This window comes from Papio anubis, chromosome 5 (assembly GCF_008728515.1).
Source record: "Papio anubis isolate 15944 chromosome 5, Panubis1.0, whole genome shotgun sequence".
In the NCBI taxonomy this organism is placed as follows: domain Eukaryota; kingdom Metazoa; phylum Chordata; class Mammalia; order Primates; family Cercopithecidae; genus Papio; species Papio anubis.
Window position 1 is genome coordinate 164,857,691 of NC_044980.1, and position 22,356 is coordinate 164,880,046.

At 40.3% G+C, this 22,356-nt stretch overlaps 1 protein-coding gene across 2 annotated transcripts in view; it reads right to left on the reverse strand.

Moving 5' to 3' along the window:
* UBTD2 (ubiquitin domain containing 2) overlaps positions 1-22,356 on the reverse strand; it is a 71,749-nt gene that overhangs the window by 20,077 nt on the left and 29,316 nt on the right. Inside the window, exons 1-2 of one of the 2 annotated variants that reach the window (XM_009209572.4) lie at positions 8,674-9,530; positions 4,611-4,847 (exon numbers count right to left, since the gene is read on the reverse strand). In XM_009209572.4, the coding sequence (XP_009207836.2) occupies positions 4,611-4,847; positions 8,674-8,764 (328 nt within the window). In that variant the 5' untranslated portion in view covers positions 8,765-9,530. Of the gene's footprint in view, positions 1-4,610; positions 4,848-8,673; positions 9,531-22,356 lie in introns of those variants that run through there. The other variant, XM_003900521.4, reaches the window with a different exon arrangement.

The following is a 22,356-nucleotide window of genomic DNA, read 5'->3' on the forward strand; positions in this document are numbered from 1 at the left end:
GATACGGAAAACATGTTAGAAAAAAATACTCTCACTAAGAATTATGAGATAATTGTAGCTGCTAAACAAATCAACAACTACCTTTCTAGAAAACCAGGAGGTAGAGGAAGGGAGTAGGCAATTCCTAAAATCTTTTTAAATCTTCTATATCATAATTACAAAAAGCATTAAGTGTTTATCTTTACTAGATACAGTTTCTGAATAAGCTTTCACTGAAAATTACTGAATAGTATACTATTCACTACACAGCAAATGTGTGAGAAGTGTAAACACTACTTGTTTTTTCTTACCCTGTTTATGCTAATTTGGCAAATCACTAACCTATAACCTGGTTTCACTGGTAAACTACTATATTAAGAATGTTTTTAGGATTTCTAGGTAATGGCAAAATAGCAATCAATGAGAAAAAGGAAATAAGCTCTTTAAGAAATGTAAGACAAGGAGTAACAACATGCTGTGCAAATCATGAACAATAAAGCTCATATAGGACAGGAAAACTGTGAAAGGGGAACCAGGAATCAAAATCACATGGGGAGCTTTTTCCACAATATATGTTCATACCATTCTCAATATGAGTCAATTTCCAGAATGAAAATATACCGTATGTGTAAATATAACATTAACAGGTAGTTATGACAAGTTCCCTCTTACTCTCCCCATTGCCACTTGAGAATAAACTGAAGACTTATTGTTATTAACAGAGGAAGATAATTAAAAAGTGTAATGTTATTTTGTTCTCCAGCCTGGGTGACAAAAGTGAAACTCTGTCTCAAAAAACAGATAATTTAGAAAATGATCAAAATCTATAAATTCAGAATTTTGGTGCAGGGAACTGGGAATTTACGTGTTAATTTCAGAGTTCAAGAAATAAGATCAGCACTACTATTTATTAAGTGCTTTTTGGATACCCAGCACTCTGATCAGCAACTTACATGTATTACTACTACATTTAATCAACATAACCATCCCAAGAGGTAGACAGTTCTTATCCATATTTTACAGATGAGAGAACTGAAGCTTACAGAAGATGTGATTTGCTCAAAGTCACACAGTTGCAAGTAATACAGTAGGGACAGAAGTAAGACGAGATCTGATATCAAAACCTGAACTAAGTCAAGTCTATGCAATAACTTAAACTTAAAATACAAAGTGCTTTGGGTAGCACAATGCAATGTGCCCAAAGTAAAATTTCTATTTTTTTCTTTTTTTTTGAGACAGAATCTCGCTCTGTCGCCCAGGCTGGAGGGCAGTGACACGATCTTGGCTCACTGTAAGCTCCGCCTCCTAGGTTCATGCCACTCTCCTGCCTCAGCCTCCCGAGTAGCTGGGACTATAGGCGCCCGCCACAACACCTGGCTAATTTTTTGTATTTTTAGTAGAGAAGGGGTTTCACCGTGTTAGCCAGGATGGTCTCGATCTCCTGACCTCATGATCTGCCTGCCTCGGCCCCTCAAAGTGCTGGGGATTACAGGCGTGAGCCACCGCGCCTGGCCCAAAGTAAAATTTCAAACATGTAATTACACAAAAAAGATGGAAAGAATTTCAGCAATACCACTAAGCCAGTCTAGGTAAAAGCATGAAATAGCCTAGTTATAAACTGACGGTGAGCTAGAGTGTATGACAAAACAAAATTATAAGGTCCAAGAAATATTGACAAGATTCAGATATGAACAAAAGAATTCAATCAAGGGTACCAATGACAATATTAATACCCAGAAAGTTATCACAGAGTTCTGAAAGAGAAAAACTCAGACATTGGCTTGATTATTCCACACTTAAGCAGAAAATATTCCTTAAACACAGAAGGGGAATAGAGGGGCATCTAATAATTCTCGAATTTCTGAGAGTAATTCTCCCTGATCTGTTGGTAGGTAGGGCTGCCGGGAACATTTTCTTGGCAGTTTACATAGATAAGCAGAAATGAGGGACTTTGGTCTTCCGTGATCTGAGCCCACATCCGATAGGACATGCATAAGCCCCGGCCTTATGTGCAACAGAGTTATTTTGCCTCCATGAACTTTTAAACGAGGGTACAATATACAGAATGCAACCAGGTATTCCAGCAGGTAATTATAAGTACAAAATAAGAAATTAAAAGTTCCAACATTCTGGATCTCACGCAATCACACATACACGACTCTTCTTCCACCCACGTGTAGGTCTATACAACATATATTCTCCTCAAAAAATAGAAGATATAGACATCAAAAAGAGAAGGATGATAAAACTATTTGTAAAGGAAGACCCCTTCCCTTTATATTATATAAAGGTGGTAGATGAAGACGATAATTACAAAACTGAAAAAGGTAAATGGACTAAGATGATGCCTACCACCTCCCAACTCACAATCACATAAAGATAAAGAATTTAGAGACTACCCATGAAAACTGGGACTAAAGAGTCATACTGAGGCCAGGTGCAGTGGTTCACGCCTGGAATCCCAGCCCTTTGGGAGGCCGAGGCAGGCAGATAGCTTGAGGCCAGGAGTTCGAGACCAGCTTGGCCAACATGGTGAAACCCCGTCTCTACCAAAAAAATACAAAAATTAGCTGGGCATGATGGCGAACGCCTGTAATTCCAGCTACTTCGGAGGCTGAGGCATGAGAATTGCTTGAACCTGGGAGGTGGAGGTTATAGTGAGCCAAGATCAAGCCACTGCACTCCAGCCTGGGCAACAGAGTGAGACTCTGTCTCGAAAAAATAAAATAAGTTCCAAACAAACAAACAAAAAAGACTCACGGTCATAAAAAAAGTCACACTGAAAATGGCATTCTATCATAAATCCTCCAAATGTAGGAGGGATCACTTTTACACATGTATAGAAAAAGTGATCCGTGGGTGCTCAATAACATCAGTACCACAAGACTATGCTAATAAACTTTCATAATAAAGAACAGTCAGCTATAAAAAAAGGAATGTTTCTTGGAATCACAATTAATCAGAAAATTAATTTGGAATTAATTTTGGTGATTTGGAGTCTGGCAAGGATATAGTAAGTTAAGTATCTTTTGGCCCGGCACAGCAGCTTATGCTTATAACCTCAGCACTTTGGAAGGCCAAGGGAAGAGGACTGCTTGAATCCAGGAGTTCGAGACCATCCTGGGCAACACAGTGGGACCATGCCTTTCCAAAAAACAAAACAAAACAAAACAAAACAAAACACAAAAAGCAAAACGTAGCCAGGCATGGTGATGCACGCCTGCAGTCCCAGGTACTTAGGAGGCTGAGGTGGGAGGATCTCTTGAGCCTGGGAGGTCGAGGCTGCAATGAGCCATGACCATGCCAGTGCACTCCAGCCTGGATGACAGAGTGAGACCTGTCTCTTAAAAAAAGGGACTTTGGGGCCGGGCGCGGTGGCTCACGCCTGTAATCCCAGCACTTTGGGAGGCCGAGGCAGGTGGATCACAAGGTCAGGAGATCGAGACCATCCTGGCTAACATGGAGAAACCCCGTCTCTTCTAAAAATACAAAAATTAGCCAGGCATGGTGGGGAAGCTGAGGCATGAGAATCACTTGAACCTGGGAGGCGGAGGCTGCAGTGAGCTGAGTGCACCACTGCACTCCAGCCTGCTGGGCGACAGAGCAAGATTCTTATCTCAAAAGAGAGAGAGAGAAAGAACAGAATAAAATAAAATAAAAATCTGTCATTTGACATAGAGTGAAAGGACATAAAGCAGGTGGTTAAACAATGAAAGTCACTGTTCCTCTAAGAATATAGATAAAGGGAGATACTGGGGATTAAAACAATGAAAGTATCATAATGAATAGAAATCAATGCAAGGTGGTTATTACATAGATCTGAAAAGACAACCTTGAAAATATTAACTTGAAAAACTAAAGAGAATACTGAGAATATTAATACAGAAATAAAAAAATGTAAATACAAAATTAACACCTAAATCTCAACATAGCATGAAAAATTTTCGTATGTTTCTCATCAAGGAGAACAAACAAGAGTATGTACATGGCACCAGCATATGCACATCCCTGGAAACACTCAAAGCTTATGGTTATCCTTAAAAGAGTCACATTCCTACACCAAAGACAGAAGTTTCTAATAATGCTCAGGGCTACAATCATGGAAAATTGTCCTTAAAAACATGTGGGACTCACTTCTAAGTTTGGGTTTGCTTATTACGCCAAAAATAGGCTTGACAAGGAAGTATAACGACTAAAAGGAGCAACCTCTGAGTCTCTCCAGCTCACAAAATCTAAACTGAGACTCTATCTCTAGCGCTGCTAGGAGGAAACCAGTGAAGTGGAAGCTCCAATAGATTGGCAGGGGGATGAGGCTGGTGAGGTGGGGGTGGGAGGGTGGAGAGAAGAGGTATTCCTGGAGAACTAGGTTACACGGAAACTTTTTAGATGATCAAGAGTTCTTTTCTGAAATTAACACATATTAAAAAATATATATATATATATAAACACACAAAGTAAAACCTGTCTCCACTTGAAAGATGTACAAGAAAAAAAGAGGAATGCTATTCCTTGCTACATTAAAAAAAAAGAATAATTCATAGCAAAGGAAAAAAAACTCTCCCATTTGGTTTCTTGCTATCAGAAACAAAGCTGATTATGTTCCTTCTGTCCTTGAGGAACACCAAACCTACCATGTGGTAATGTTATGTTTGCACCATCAATGATTGCTTGTGCGAGTTCATGATCATTGCTCTCAAAAGCATGTGCAGCAGCCTTCAAGGCATCCCATATCTCTTTCCGGCCTTCAAAAGCTGGTGCGGTATCCCAAAATTCATCCCTCTTGCTGCGTAGTTGTCCATCTGTCATAGGGTAATCGCTTTTCCATTTTGGTTTCTCTTTTTTCAAAGGCTGGTTACGACCTAGAGCAACTGAGAAGAAAAATAAAAGACTGAGATCAAAACCAAATTTTATAAAATACGTATCAAAAGTTATCTGGTCATTCCTCTTTTGGATTATTTCATCAAAATTGCAGCCAAAAATTTGCCTGCTAATTTGTGCATTCTGAAATTCCTCTAACACATTTTGGAACTACAAAAGTGAATAGAGACATTGGATTGCTCTATGCAAAACAAATTGGTAGCTCTTTTCCACTCAGTACACCCTCTCCACAGGATCACTAAAAGAATTACAGGCTGAGTGCAGTAGATCACACCTGTAATCCCAGCACATACACTGTATGTGTAATACAGCACATCTGTAATCCCAGATGCTGAGGTAGAAGGATTGCTCGAATCCAGGAGTTCGAGACTAGCCTGGGCAACATGGTGAGACCCCATCTCTACAAAATACACAAAAATTAGTCTGGCATGTTGGCATATGCCTGTGGTCCCAGCTACTTGGGAGGCTGAGGTGGGGGGATAACGTGAACCTGGGAGGTTGTGTTTGCAGTGAGCCATGATCACACCACTGCATTTCAGCCTGGGCGAGAGTGAGACCTCATCTCCAATAAAACAAAACAAAACAAAAAACCCCCAGAGAATTATAGTTGTAACGAATGTACCACTCTGGTGGAGGATGTTGATAATCAGGGAAAGGAGGCTATGTATGTGTAGGCACTGAGGGTACATGGGAAATCTTTGTGCCTTCTTCTTAATTCTGTTATGAATCTAAAACTGCTCTAAAAATTTTTTTTAAAAATACAATGAAAGTTTTGTTTTGTTCATTTTAAAAGAACTGCCTAGAAGATAAGTGTTTCATCAGGCTGTAAGAGCAGGATATGAGTGTCAAGAGACACCATAAAAGAGAGGCAAGATACACTGGGGAAGCCAAACGACAATAGTAGCTTGGACACATGAAACCAGGAAGTAGGAACTGAGAAAATCCAAAGAAGCAAAAGACTGCTTTTCAGTTTCCAGAGAAAGAAGAGCCAAACCACCAGAATCATGAACAAACTGATTAGAGGAATGCTTCCTCTAGCATTCTACTCTCTGGACTTTAGTCAAGGAACTGTAAGTACCTTTCTCTGGAACTCAAACAGGAACTAATTTACAAAGGGTAGAATCAGTACTTTAGTTTTTTTGAGGAACTGGGAATAAAAGAGATAATCTTTGATGCTAGGCGAAGGGATTAGGTCCGAACCACAAGGAGCAGAAGAACTACAATACCGTACCGTAGTTTCAACCCAAGAGAAGAGGAAAACAGAGGGCAAGTGGCAGCATCTCCCCTTAGAGAATGTTACGTAGTAGTAGCGCTGAAACAAGTCTGATGCAGCATCCTTGCACCCAGACACCTATCTGGTGTATTATCTGTGATCTATTTCCATGGGTCATACTGACCTACAGAGCCATTCTTATTTATGGCTCTGTAAGATTATACAGTGCCATTGATAGGAAATAGTTTGATAGATGGGATAGAATATAAAAAGAAAATTGAAGCTGGATGAAAAGATAAGAGTGTTGGAAAAGAGTGGGTGGGAAATAAATGACAGAGCGGGTGGGAAGGAGAGAGGGTGTGTGTCAAAATTCAATGTTCTATATTTAATTGCAGAAAGAATACCAATTTTAAAGAAATTACTCTCAAACTGGTTCTAAAGCATCCATGAAATTGACTACTCCCTCATTGGCCCAGGGCCAGATGAAATTTGGGCTCCGCAAAACAGAAAATAAAATGACTCCAGACCCTGGGCTGTCTCTACTCTCCAGGCTATACTCTCAGATGATAAGATCAATAAAGACTGCCATGTCAGGTCTCTTCTGTCCTCTCCCCTCAGGGTGGCACACCAAAGGACTAGCTGTTTTCCACTTAAAACACTCAGCATTAACTCAAATACTTTTTGCCCTCTAACTTGTCCTAGTGAAATGCAAAACAGGTGAGTTCTGCAAAGGTGAGGAAGCAGAACAGGAAATCCATCCATTTAGTAGCAGAGCTGGAAACAGAATCCAAGTCTCTTTATTTAATCAACAAATACGTACTGAGTGTCTACTGGGAGTAACACTACAGATGCGCCTATTTAATTCAAATGTGAGAAACACAGTCTACACTAATGATTTTTCCCTACCTCTTCCAAATAATACAGATAATGCAGCTAGAGCATAGTTCTCTAGAAGATGTTCAGAATCTGGTCTGATAACAACCCACTGATTGCACCAACACGATGGAATGCAAGGTAGACTTTATTTTCTGCTACATTATCATTTAGATGAGTTAGAGACAGTTTACGGACAACACTCAGCTTACTGACCAGGAAGTGGAAGATGGCACAGTAAGCAGGTAGACTCAGTAAGATATTTATCTGAATAAAGTTTTTGTCTTCCTATTTCTACAGAATTATCTGGCCTAATATGCATTAAATGCACGAGACATAACTCAGTATAATCTTTCCTGTCATTCTGAGAGAATTACAGAGCACGGACAAAAAACAACAAAACCTCTACAGAAGAATCTCAGGACCTAAAACTAAAGTAAATGAAAGGAAGAGGCCTTTGAAAAGAGGAAGACAACAGAAAAACAATCATAAGGGTTCAAAGTACCTTGGAAAAATTGTAAAACACCTTCCTTACAAATGTGAGGTAGGTTCATTTCACCTCTCTCCATTTGTACTAAGCATAGAAGAACAAAGTCCCACAAAAAGAATAGATGATGCATTTATGTTGCTTAAGGGAAATCATTCCAAATGCATTTTCTTTAATTTTAAAATTTTATTTATTTGAGACAGAGTCTTGCTCTGTCACCCAGGCTGGAGTGCACTGGTACGATCCGACTTACTGCAACCTCCGCCTCCTGGGTTCAAGTGATTCTCCTGCCTCAGCCTCCCGAGTAGCTGGCACTACAGACCCATGCCACCATGCCCAGCTAATTTTTGTATTTTTAGTAGAGACGGGGTTTCACCATGTTGGCCAGGATGATTTCAATCTCTCGACTTCATGATCTGCCCACCTCAGCCTCCCAAAGTGCTGGAATTACAGGCATGAGCCACCACGACAGGCCCCAAATGCATTTTCAAATCTACATGCTGTCAAAAGTTTCATAGTAATCATCCTGCAAAAGACAAAATAAATGTTTATGACATGAAGGAAGATTACTTTTGTTTGCCTATTTCTGCCTGTATCATAAACATAAGTAATACAGAATATCTATCTATAGAATATCCACTATTAAAATGATTAAATCTTTGTAACATAATTACTTTAGTCAAACCACAGAGCAGTGCAGAATTTTCACTACAAAATCTGAGGTTTCAAGCTTCATGTTAAACTAAATGATTAACCCTTGTTAAATAAGTAACTGGGAAAAAACTTAGCATTTGGCAAAAGCATTTGAACTATCCTCTTGTGAAAACATGAAAATACTAGAGTTGTTAAGAGGACTTAAGTTCATATTCATAAACCACCCATAAAAACTGCAAATAAATGTTTGCTAAATAAGTAAAAATGAACTTGGCGGTACTGTATGAAATAACATCTGTAAGTCCTTTGGCAAAAATATACAGGCTTTCTTCTTTTCATAATTTCCAAATCCCTTCCTTAAATGTTAAATAAATGTCCTATGATTGCCATGCACTTCCTTGTGCCTTATCAGAGTACACTTTATAGGCATTTGTTCACCAAATCTTATCCTCTGAGTTCAGGTGGTGCCACAAACCTGTATTTCTGAAAATGCAGTACTTGGACATAGATTATCAGCCTGGCAGCTAAGTACCTCATGTTTGTACCAAGCCAACATTTTTGTAAGATGTGGAATATATATATACTCAACTGGATTTCATTTTATGCTCTGAAACTTTCCGTTTTATCTGCTTCACACATCTTCTGACTGTTGATACCAAAAGAGAGATGCTTGGTATCATTCATAGCATACAGGACTAGGTACCATGCTCTCTAACAGTGAAGAATTTAAAGACAGGAAACATCTTTTATTCCCCAAATTTCTGCTTCTCTATCCTTAAATTGCAGGTAACCAACCATCTTTAGTTCTCTATGAATTAACATGTGAGAAATAAAAAATCAATAAAGCAATCTAATGTTAAACTGCACAATCTATTTTAGAAAATATCCTTTCCCCTTTCAATCCACATTTACCACTTCTTTCAAAACGTGTCCAAAAGTCATCTTTTTCTCAGAAGCCTCTTAATCATATTCACCCACTCTTTATCTTTCCTTGTAATCTTTAAACACTTCTTCCCACTCTGTAACAAATAAATAGATCTAACACACAGAAAACCCAAGTAAGGCTTGTTTCTCAGATCTAAATAACACATAATTTAAAATATTTTTACTACATAATTTAAAGCATTCTACCAAAAACTCATTTTAACATTGGTAAAAAACAATCAATTTTGAAGCTAAGTATGATTATAATTGTTTTCCTATTTTGGGTTCCTCTTTGAAAAACCTTGATTTAATGAAGGAACTCTTCAAATGAAGAAAGAAGAGGCCATAATGCATGGATAAGGTAAAAATATCAAGATGACTCAAGCAACAGCTTTTAACAGGTTGAAAACTGGAAGCATCAGTTTCCATAAGACAATAGCATGAGGGAAGAAATGGAATATTAGAACTCTTCCGTAATAGACGGTGCTAAACTAAAAGGACACTTGCAAATATTTTCACGTAAATTTAGAATGCACTATATATACACATATATACATACATGCATAATACATATATTTCCTTTATCTAAAGCAACTAACTGCCAAAATAAAAATAGGGATATGGGAATTAAAATGCCTAAAATGCCAACATCAATATGATATCCAAATCTTCTCTACTGTTTGAGAATTTAAAGGGAGAAGAGACCTTAGATTGTACAATCCAACCTTACTGACAGATAGGAAACTAAGATGCAACAAGGATGGCTTAAAATAATGAGCTCGTACTAGAACGCACATGCCCAAATTCAAAGTCCAGATCTCACTGGGCGCAGTGGCTCACATCCCAGCACTTTGTGGGGCTGAGGCAGGAGGATCACTTGAAGCCAGGAGTTCGAGACCAGCCTGGCTAACACGGTGAAACCCTTTTTTTTTTTTTTTTTTTTGAGATGGAGTTTCACTCTTGTCGCTGGAGTACAACAGCATGATCTCGGTTCACTGCAACCTCTGCCTCCCGGGTTCATGTGATTCTCCTGCCTCCGCCTCCCAAGTAGCTGGGATTATAGGCACCTGCCACCACGCCTGGCTGATTTTCATATTTTTAGTAGAGACAAGGTTTCACCATGTTGGTCAGGCTGGTCTCGAACTCCTGACCTCAGGTGATCCACCAGCCTTGGCCTCCCAAAGCGCTGGGATTACAGGTATGAGCCACTGTGCCCGGCCTGGTGAAACCCCATCTCTACCAAAAATACAAAAATTAGCCGGGCGTGTGGTAGGCACCTTGAATCCCAGCTACTCGGCAGGCTGAGGCAAGAGAATCACTTGAACCTGGGAGGCAGAGGTTGCAGTGAGCTGAGATCACACCATTGTACTCCAGCCTTGGCGACAAGAGCAAGACTCCGTCTCAAAACAAAACAAAACACAGTAACAACGAAGTCCAGATCTTTCTTTCCATTACAGCACTTCATGTCTTACTGGGCTGCTTGTTTTTACACAGCAAACCAAGAACAAAGATTCACTCTAAATAAAGCATATGCTGAATTGTTTTTCTACAGAAATGATCCATCCATGGGCTTCACTATGGCCAACGGAATGGTTATCACCGGACAAAGGTACTTAGCATCTATAACAAATTAGAGACTAAGGATCACATGTAGGAATATCTGCCTAGACAGGTTAGATACACCATCTTCAGTGCTATAATTGTATTAAAAATGAAATAAAAATGAACTTCTGCCATGCTTATATCCTAAAGCTTACCAATTGAAGCATAATAATTTTAAAGGCATTTATATAATTTCAATGTTTTTGAGGTAGCTTTATTGGGGAGAAAAAAAAAAATCAACATAACTTCATAATGACTTCCTAGCCCTGATCCTCAAGAGTGTAAGTCCCCTTACCAATGATCTGAGCATACAAACAGGCAACATTTTGTAAAGTCTACTGCAACATTGTATGTTCTGAGACTTTCCCCCCCACTTTTTTTTTTAACTATAGTTCTCAGATTTTACAAGACTTTTTATTTTTTATTTTTTATTTTTTTTGAGACAGAGTCTTGCTCTGTCCCCTAGGCTGGAGTGCAGTGGCGCTATCTCAGCTCACTGCAAGCTCCGCCTCCCAGGTTCACGACATTCTCCTGCTTCAGCCTCCCAAGTAGCTGGGACTACAGGCGCCCGCCACCTCACATGGCTAGTTTTTTGTATTTTTTAGTAGAGACGGGGTTTCACCATGTTAGCCAGGATGGTCTCGATCTCCTGACCTCGTGATCCACCAGTCTCGGCCTCCCAAAGTGCTGGGATTACAGGCGTGAGCCACCGCACCAGGTCAAGACTTTTCTTAATGGGTGAGTCTTATTAAAAGTATTATGAAAGCATACAATTAAGTCTTCCCCACCCCACAAAACAACTTTACTGAGAAAGATAGTATATGAAATTGGGACTAAGAATATGGTCGCCTAGGCAGTTGGGTGTGGTAGCTCACGCTTGTAATCCCAGCACTTTAGAAGGCCAAGGTAGACAGATCACTGGAGACAAGGAGTTCAAGATCAGCCTGGGGAGCATACTGAGACCCTCACTCTATCATAAATAAATATATATATTTATATATTTAGATTTATATGTATAAATATGATCACCTAACATGAGACCACTGCAACTTTTAAGTAGTATATAAACTCTAAGATGGTTTACTTTACTGGTTGGGGGCAATGGCTTTATCATGAGTTACATTTTTTTTTGGATTGTAGAGAACTTTTTTTTCTTTCAATTCAAGAGAAAGAAGGAACACACATAAATCAAGGATGTTGGCTGGGCACGGTGGCTCACACCTGTAATCTCAGCACTTTGGGAGGCCGACGTGGGTGGATCACCTGAGGTCAGGAGTTCGAGACAAGCCTGGCCAACATGGCAAAACCCTGTCTCTACTAAAAATACAAAATTAGCCAGGCGTGGTGGTGCGCCTCTGTAATCCCAGCTACTCAGGAGGCTGAGGCAGGAGAATCGCTTGAACCCCAGAGGTGGAGGTTGCAGTGAGCTGAGATCACGCCATTGCACTCCAGCTTGGGTGACAAGAACGAAATTCTGCTCAAAAAAAAAAAAAAAGCCCACTATCTCCACTTTTAACACTATTTGGAAACAGTGTTAGATGCAAAATGAGACAGAATAAAACAACTAGAAGTTTAAGGACCAGAAATAAATAAAACTAGTTCTAGTTGCAGATAATATATTAGTTGCAGATAACACATCACATCTGCAATTAGATATAATTAGATTATATATATAATTGCAGATGGTATAATATAGTTTGATATCTGGTAGGGCCGGGTATTATAAAACCTCTATAATTGAAAGTATAAGGCTTTTCTGACACTTGTTCTCACTATGGTAAATAAAAAAGTCTTTTTGAAAAGAAGTATAAGGCTGGCTGGGTGTGCTGGCTCATACCTCTAATCCCAGCATTTGGGGAGGCCAAGATGCAAAGATCACCTGAGCCCAGGAGTTTGAAACCAGCCAACCTGGCCACCATGGCAAAACCTCGTCTCTGCAAAAAATACAAAAATTAGCCAGGTGTAGTTGTGTATACCTGTAGTCCCAGCTACTTGGAGACTGAGGTAGGAGGATCACTTGAGCCTGGGAGGTCAAGGCTGCAGTGAGCTGTGATGGTGCTACTGCACTTTAGCCTGGGCAACAGAGGAAGACCCTCATGAATGGCTTGGTGCCCTTCCCATGAGATCTGGTTGTTTAAAAGAATACAGCACTTCCTCCCCATTTTTTCTCTTGCTATGTGATGCAATGGTTCCCCCTTTGCCTTCCGCCATGATTGCAAGCTCCCTGAGGCCCTCAACAGGAACAGAGGCCAGTGCCATGCTTCCTGTACAGCCTGTAGAACCATGAGCCAAATAAAACTCTTTTCTTTATAAACTACCCAGTCTCAGGTATTCCTTTATGGCAAGGCAAACAGTCAGATTAATACACTATAATATTGTTGTCATACCTAAGAAAAATTTTAAAAAAATTATATCATCTATCACAAAGTCTTATTTAGATTTATCCACTGTCCCAAAATGGTTTTCACACCAAGTTCCAATCAAGGCTTATGTGTCGTCATTTGATGTAGGCCAGTGTTTCTCAGCTGGGGACGGTTTTGCCCTCCAGGGGATATGGCAATGTGTGAAGACATTTTAACTTGTTCCTTTACCCTTTGTATTAATCTACAAATAGGAAGTTAGGTTTAGAAGCTTTATTAGAGTCAAGTAAAACATTCTGAGTAAGAATTCCTCAAATATGTCTCATACTCTTTATGTTGCCACACACGAGAAGGCGAAGTTTGGCTACTTGGTTAAGGCAACTGAATGTCAAGCCTATGATATAATATAATTATGATATAATTTGTCCTTGGCAATTACCAGTACATGGGGTGATCTCTGACATCTTGAATATTCATGATGCTTTAGTGTATCTACTGATGATCCTTACCTGAAACAGCTATAGGGTTATAAAAGGGTGATTCTTCTAAGTAGTTTATATAATTGAAGTTCCACAACACGGCTACAGACTGCATGTGTGTCCTCACAAAACTTGTGTGGTAAAGATCTAATACTCAATGTGATAGTATTTGGAGGTGGAGCACTGAATGGGACTAGTGACCTTTTAAGACTAGAGAGGAGACATGGTTTTACCTTGCCAAGTGAGGACACAGTAAGAAGATAATTGTATGTAAACCAGGAAGATGGAGGCCCCCACCAGATACCAAATCAGCTGGCACCTTGACTCAAACTTTCCAGCCTCCAGAATTGTTAGAAACAATTTTTAAATTTTTATTTATTTATTTATTTGAGAGGGAGTTTTGCTCTTGTCACCAAGGCTGGAGTACAATGGTGTGATCTCAGCTCACTGCAACCTCTGCCTCCAGCGTTCAAGTGATTCTCCTGCCTCAGCCTCCTGAGTAGCTGGGATTACAGACGCCCACCAACATGCCTGGCTAATTTTTGTATTTTTAGTAGAGACGGGGTTTCACCATGTTGGCCAGGCTGGTCTGGAACTCCAGACCTCAGGTGATCCACCCACCTTGGCCTCCCAAAGAATTTGCATTGTTTAAGCCACCCAGATAATGGAATTCTGTTAGGCAGCCTAAGCTAAAGCAGATATTGGTACCAATAAGTAGGGTGCTGATGTAACAAATACCTAAAAATGTGGAAGTGTCTGCTTAACGGATGGAGACTGGAAGAGTTTTAAGGTACAGGTTAGAAAAAGCCAATAACACCATAAAGGGACTTCTTAAAGGCAATTCTGGTGAGGGCGCTGAAGGAAAACATGAGAGCTGGAGAGAAAGCCTCAATCTTCTTAGAGAATATATGCATAATCATGTGTGTATTCCCTATGAAGAATACACGAACAGAATACTGATAAAAATATGAACAGTAAAGGCCATTCTGATGAGGTCTCAGATGGAAATAAGGAACATGTTATTGGAAATTGGAGGAAAGGTCATCTTTGTTATAAAGTGGCAAAGAACTTGGCTGAACAATTCAGCCAAGCTGTTCATGTTTGTGTCTTTCAATTGTTCATGTCTGTGTCTTTCAATTGTTCATGTCTTAGTGTTTTGTGGAGGGTAAAACAAAACTATTCAGCTGAGTTCATTTCTATGCCAAGTGTTGAAGGAGCAGCTTGGCTCCTCCTGATTGCATATAGTAAAACGCAATAAGAAATAAAGGCAGAAATGTTAAGGAAAAAGGAACCAGAACATAGATTTGGGAAATTCTCAGCCTGTCCATATTATAAAAAAAAAAAAAAAAGAAAGAAAGAAAGAAAGAAAAGAGAAAGCATTTGGAAGAGTACACCCAGGGTGTGGCAGACCAACCGTTTGATAAGGTGATTAGTGTGGGTGTGAATCATGGATTTAATGAGCCACCCCAGACGGAACATTGGGAATGTGACGTGGAGCGGATGCAGATGGGTCAAAAAGAAGACAGGATGACAAACTTCTCTTTTTACAGGATAGGACCACAGAGTTATACAGCTGAAAATATGCACTATTTTTCAAAACATGGGAAGAATGACTCTGAAGGCAAATCAGAGATCAACAGTGCTGTCTCCTTGGTTTCAAAAAGGGAGACCATCATCTTGGGTTTCAGCATGAAGGAAACATTCATCTAGTTGCAACGTTCTACTTAGGCCCATGCCTAATCTTCCTACATATTCTCGGGCTCCTTGAACATGCACTCTACAGTCAGACTTCAATGACTGAATGGATATATGGAAAAAATATCCTCATCTATGGGGTAGTGCTTATTTGGAACAAAAACCTGTTAAGTCAGCAACAGTTACTTTAAAAGAATGCTAAATTTTATTTGATAAATCAATTTATAGCAAGACTGTTTCCCCTTCCCCCCCCTTTTTTTTTTTGAGACAGAGTTTCACTCTTGTTGCCCAGGCTGGAGTGCAGTGGCGTAATCTCTTGTAATCTCATCTCACTGCAACCTTTGCCTCCCAGGTTCAAGCAATTCTCCTGCCTCAGCCTCTTGAGCAGCTGGGATTACAGGCATGCGCCACCACGCCCAGCTAATTTTTTGTATTTTTAGTAGAGACGGGGTTTCTGCATGTTGGTCAGGCTGGTCTTGAACTCCCAACCTCAGGTGATCTGCCCACCTTAGCCTCCCAAAGTACAGGGATTACAGGTGTGAGCCACCGTGCCCGGCCCCTCCCAGTTTTTGGTGTTAAAATGTCCTAGACACTTGGTGCAGGTCAAGATGTTATAAGCCCACTAGAGCCTATCTCCCTCACTGATTAAGCCCAAAAACTTGGGAAGTGAGGGAAGAAAATCTTTTTTTGTTGTTGTTTGTTTTTTGTTTTTTGAGACGAAGTCTTGCTCTATTGCCCCAGGATGGAGTGTAATGGCGCAATCTTGGCTCACTGCAACCTCCACCTCCCAGGTTCAAACAATTCTCCTGCCTCAGCCTCCCGAGTAGCTGGGATTACAGGCACCTGCCACCACGCCCGGCTAATTTTTGTATTTTTAGTAGAGATGGGGTTTCACCATGTTGGCCAGGCTGGTCTATGAACTCCTGACCTCCTGATTCGCCTGCCTTGGCCTCCCAAAGTGCTGGGATTACAGGCATGAGCCACCAGACCCAGCCTGTTTGGTAGTCTTTTAAAAGTTCCTAGCAATACTGGTGGTAGGGTGGACACATAAAACTCAGTAAGAAAATCTATTCTAGACAAACCAAGAGAAAGGGTACTGTGGAATATGAGGGAAGAATGTTTTTCTCCCTTTGCATTTTACCACTTTATTACTGCCACTTTACCCCAAAGGCAGTTCTGGTTACATGGAACTAACTGGCAGTGCTGGCAGTAACAACTCTTGAGAGAAGCTTGTCTTTCTAGCCATAAGGCAGATAAAAGATCTCCTTGGTAATGGAGATCATGGGGGAAATTGCAGAGCAGACAGCTAAAGAAGAGAATACCCTAAAATTCTGTGTTTGAACTGACCCAAGTTCCACGTTCACCTCTAACCTGTGCATGCATGCAACAGTATCAAAACAATACAGCCATGGCTCTCTGAGAAATAAATTCTGTTTGGGAGGCCAAGATGGGCGGACTGCTTGAGCTCAGGAGTTCGAGACCAGCCTGGGCAACATGGTGAAACCTCGTCTCTACTAAAAATACAAAAATTAGCTGGGCGTGGTGGCGCATGCCTGTAATCCCAGCTACTTGGGTAGCTGAGGCAGGAGAATCGTTTGAACCCTGGAGGCGGAGGCTACAGTGAGCAGAGATCACACCACTGCACTCTAGCCTGGGTGACACAGTAAGACACTGACTCAAAAAAAAAAAAAGAAAAAGAAAAAGAAATGAATCTGATATAAACCACCACTCTAGCCCCACAGTAACCTAAATGGTGTATGTGCTGTGCACAAAGCAAAGTCTTTGAAAAGTGAACTGACATCAGAACCACTAGCAACAAAAGCAGGGGTAGAACATGCCGGCTGAACCTAGCAGGGTTGATTGCCTGCTAAAACAAAACAAAATCAAAGTTCTCCAGATTTTTATAAGGAAACAGATTCTCACATAATATTCAAAATGTCCAGGATGTAATCCAAAATTACTCAACACACAAAGAGCCAGAAATATGTGACCAATTTTCAAAGGAAAAGACAATCAGCAAATGGAAAATCTGAGATGATCCAGATGTTGAAATTATCAGACAAAGACTTCAAAGCAGTTATTATAACCATGTTCCATGGTGGGGTGGGAGAGGAAAGGGAACTCTCTTGAAACAAATGAACGTTTTTAGCAGAGAAACTGAAACGCTAATCAAGAGCTAAATATAAATTTTATAAATGAAAAATAGAAAATCTATTTTCCATTTCTCAATAAATAAAAAATAGAAACATTTAATCCAAAATGAAGGCAGAAAACAGAAAGCAAAGGAACAAAAACCGGAGGGAACAAACAGAAAACACATAACAATGTCAGACCTAAATCCAATCATATCAGTCACTATATGGTCTAAACAAACCAATTTTAAAAAGAAACATATTGTGAGATTCCCTTTTTTTTTTGAGATGGAGTTCACTCCGTTGCCCAGGCTGCAATGCAGTGGTGAGATCTTGGCTCACTGCAGCCTCCGCCTCCCAGGTTCAAGCAGTTCTCCTGCCTCAGCCTCCCAAAAGCTGGGACTACAGGCGCACGCTACCACGCCTGGCTAATTTTTGTATTTTTAGTAGAGACAGGGTTTCCCCATGTTGGCCAGGCTGGTCTCGAACTCCTGTCCTTAAGTGATCCGCCCTCCTGGACCTCCTAAAGTGCTGGGATTACAGGTGTGAGCCACCACGCCCAGCCGAGATTGCTTTTTTTTTTTTGAGACAGTCTTGCTCTGTTGCCCAGGTTGGAGTGCAATGGCTCGATCTTGGCTCACTGCAACGTCTGCCTTCCAGGTTCAAGCCATTCTCCTGTCTCAGCCTTCCAAGTAGCTGGGATTGTGCCACCATACCCTACTAATTTTTGTATTTTTAGTAGAGACGGGATTTTACCATGTTGGTCAGGCTGGTCTCAAACTCCTGACCCCATGATCCACTTGCCTTAGCCTCCCAAAGTGCTGGGATTACAGGCATGAGCCACCGCATCTGGCCCGAGATTGTATTTTTAAAGATTCGACTACATGCTATCTACAAGAAATCCCTGTAAGTATGTTAACATAGAGAAGGTAGAAGTAAAAGGATGATAACTAGCATTACAGGATGATAAATAGCATCATGCAAATACTAATCAAAAGAAAGTTGAAGTAGCTCTACTAGTACCAGACAAAGTAATCTTCAGAACCTAGGAAGAGCTCCAGAAATAAATGATAACAGTAAAAGAAAATTCACTAAGAAGACATGGCAATATTAAGTATGTACCTAATAACAGACATCAAGCAAAAACTGAGAGAATTACAGAAGAAATAGGACGGGTGCACTGGCTCACACCTGTAATCCCAGCACTCTAGGAGGCCGAGGTGGGAAGATCTCTTGAGCTCGGGAGGTGAAAGTAAAACTATGATCACACCACTGCACTCCAACCTGAGCAACACTTTCTCAAATAAAAAACAACCACCACCACCAAAAACAAGAGGACTACAGTGGCTATATCTGTAAACAATAAAATAGACTTTAAGACAAACATTTTTACTAAAAAGAGATTTTTATAATTAAAGAGTCAATTCATCAGAAAGACATAACAATTACACACAACAAAACCCCAGAATATTTGAAGCAAGCACAGAATTGAAGGGAGATACAGTTCTACAAACAATACTTGGAAACCTCAATATCCTACTTTCAATAATGTATGAAACATCTAGACAGAATAGCGATAAGGAAACAGGAGATTTGAACACTATAAACCAACTAGACTTAACTGACATAAAGAACATTCTACCCGAAAGGAGCAGAATACACATTCTTCTTAAAAAACACATAGAAATTCTCTAGGATAGACTATATGTTAGACCACAAAACAAGTCTCAATCAACTTTAAAAGACTGAAATCATACAAAGTTATCTTCTATGATTACATGGAATAAAGGTAGAAATCCGTAACAGAAGTGCCTGGCCTATAAGCAGTAATTTCATAATTAAAATGTATATTCTTTAGCTGGGATTACAGGCATGTACCACCAAGCCCAGCTAGTTTTTCTACTTTTTGGAGAGATGGGGTTTTGCCATGTTGCCCAGGCTGGTTTTGACCGCAAGCGATCAGCCCATCTTGGCCTCCCAAAGTGCTGAGATTACAGGCGTTGAGCCACCAACCCAGGCCAAAATGTATGCTTCATTGCACAATCAAGCAAAGAAAAAAAAAATGTTGGCTGGGCGCAGTGGCTCATGCCGTAATCCCAGCACTTTGGGAGGCCGAGGTGGGTGGATCACCTGAAGTCAGGAGTTCAAAACCAGCCTGGCCAAAATGGTGAAACCCCCGTCTCTACTAAAATATAAAAATTAGCTAGGCGTGGGGGCATGTGCCTGTAATCCCAACTACTCATGAGGCTGAGGCAGGAGAATCACTTGAACCTGGGAGGCAGAGGTTGCAGTGAGCTGAGATCACGCCACTGCACTCCAGCCTGGGCAACAACAGTGAAACTCCGTCTTAAAAAAGAAAGAAAGAAAGAAAGAAAAAGTTACTATTCTTTGAGAACTCAAAACATTTTAGACATGTTAGAACTACATAATATACAAAAACATCAATTAAATATATAAAAAATATATATATATCAATATAGAAACACACTACCTACAATGCAAGTAACTAGGCTCACCTCAAAGCAGGAGTTCTGAGACATTCAAAATCTTAGAGCATAGTTTGTCATTGTGTATGATAGTATAACTATAAAGTAATGAGACTGTATAACAAATGCTACATCTATAACTAATTATGTATAATCACTATATATTTATACAGATACATCCTGAGTAGGTAAAGGTTGATGAGGCATCCTAAGTCCCAGGAATAAACAGAAGTATATTAACATTTCACACAAATAAAAAACAAATTTACCAAGAGGGAAAAACTAAAATGGAATACAAATAGAAATAAATGAACCTAACTGTATTTCAAGTGAATACTGTAACTACACTGAAAGGGTGTGGACCTAACTCAAATTTTCCAGTTATTTTACTCCCAGTCCAAGGAAAAAAAGAATTATAAACAAGGATTGAACTTTATACAGTTTTGTTTTTCACAATGATACGAATTAGCAGTTCCAAAACTGTGTGTATTCTTGGGTTGAACATCTAAGTAAATACGCTGTGGAAATCAGGAGCCAGGTTTTTACTAGGGAAGAGAGTTATAAAAACGACAAAAGAATATTAGAAAGAAGCGTGTAGTGTTAAGCTGTAATTAGATATATTAGTATGAAATCCACTGTGTTTTCTCTTTTTTTTTTTTTTTTTTGAGACAGAGTCTTGCTGTTGTCCAAGCTGGAATGCAGTGGCACGATCTTGGCTCACTACAACCTCTACCTCCTGGGTTCAAGTGATTCTCCTGCCTCAGCCTCCCAAGTAGCTGGGATTACAGACATGCACCACCACACCCAGCTAATTTTAATATTTTTAGTAGAGACGGGGTTTCACCATGTTGGCCAGGCTGGTCTCACCTCAGGTGATCTGCCCACCTCGGCCTCCCAAAGTGCTGGGATTACAGGCGTGAGGCACCATGCCCGGCCATAATTTTTGTATTTTTAGTAGAGACAGGGTTTCACCATGCTGGCCAGGCTGGTCTCAAACTCCAAGTGATTCAACCCCAAGTGATCTCGGCTTCCCAAAGTGCTGGGATTAAAGGCATAAGCCACCACGCCGAAATCCAGTTTTTAATATATAAACACATGTAGATATGTGTTATATATGTGTGTGTGTGCGTGTGTCCTAGCTCTTAACAACTGAGAGAACCTAGAGGCAACGACACTTCAGTAGTACCGAGCACATCACTTAAGTCTAGATCATGGATTTAAAATATTGTTCTCCATTAAAAGAAACCAAAGATCCCTGGCTGAGTTCAGGTCATGGACAAGTAAAACATTAGATGAGTTTGGGACATTTGTTATGGCAGAAAGCAAGTAAGTGCTCAAATAATGAAGGCATGTCAAAATATTACAGGGGTCAGCTTGGAGGGGCTCCCTCTAACTAACATAGCACAATTTGAGCCTCAAAATACATAACAAGGCCAGGCACAGTTGCTCTCACCTGTAATCCCAGCACTTTAGGTGGCCAAGGCTGGTGGATCTCCTCAGGAGTTCGAGACCAGCCTGGCCAATGTGGTGAAACCTCGTCTCTACCAAAAATACAAACATTAGCTGGGCGTGGTGGTGGGCACCTGTAATGCCAGCTACTTGGGAGGTTGAGGCAGAAGAATTGCTTGAACCTGGTAGGCGGAGGTTGCAGTGAGCTGAGATCGTGCCACTGCACTCCAGCCTGGGCAATAAGAGTGAAACCCCGTCTCAAAAAAAAAAAAAAAATTACATAAACTCAAATTTTCCCATAAAATGCTTATCATTTGCATTAGGAAAAACAGTTAACTTTACAGTGAAGAAACTTGGCAGTCGCCCTATGTGATTAAAGTTAACATCACCAACAATGGGAAAACAGACGTTTTGTGACTCCTGATATGCTGCACTAAGGACACAATTTACTTCCGTAATATTCCTGTGTAATAATGAGGAATCTAAACATTCAAATTTATAGACGTGTACAAAATAACTGGCCTGTCCTCAAAATGCCAACATCATGAGAAGACAAAAGAGTCTCAGGAACTGTTCCCGAGCAAAGCAAACTAAGGGGACATAACTAAACAATGCATGATCCTGGATAACTCTGACTATTAATGGAGATAACAGTGAATTGTGAATAAGGCCTATACAGTAGATATTAGCATTATGTCAATACCCACCTTCCTGATTTTGATAATTATATTGTGCTTATCAAAGATAACGTCCTTCCAGCCTGGGCAACGTGGTAAAACCCTGTCTCTACAAAAAATAAAAAATTAGCCAGGCACGGTGGCATGCACCTGTAGTACCAGCTACTCAGGAGGCTGAGGTGGGAGGATCACCTGAGCTCAGGGAGGTCGAGGCTGCAGTGAGTTGTGATCGTACCACTGCATTCCAGCCTGGACGACAGAGCAAGACTCTGTCTCAAAAAAAAAAAAAAAAAGAAAAAAAAAAAAAAAAAAGGAAGGAAAGGAGGGAAGGAGGGAGGGAGGGAGGGAGGGAGGGAGGGAGGGAGGAAGGAAGGAAGGAAGCAAGGAAGGGAGGGAGGGATAAAGTCTTTATTCTTAGAAAATAGCCACTAAAGTATTTAGAGGTAAGAAGGGTTCCTGCCAGAAATA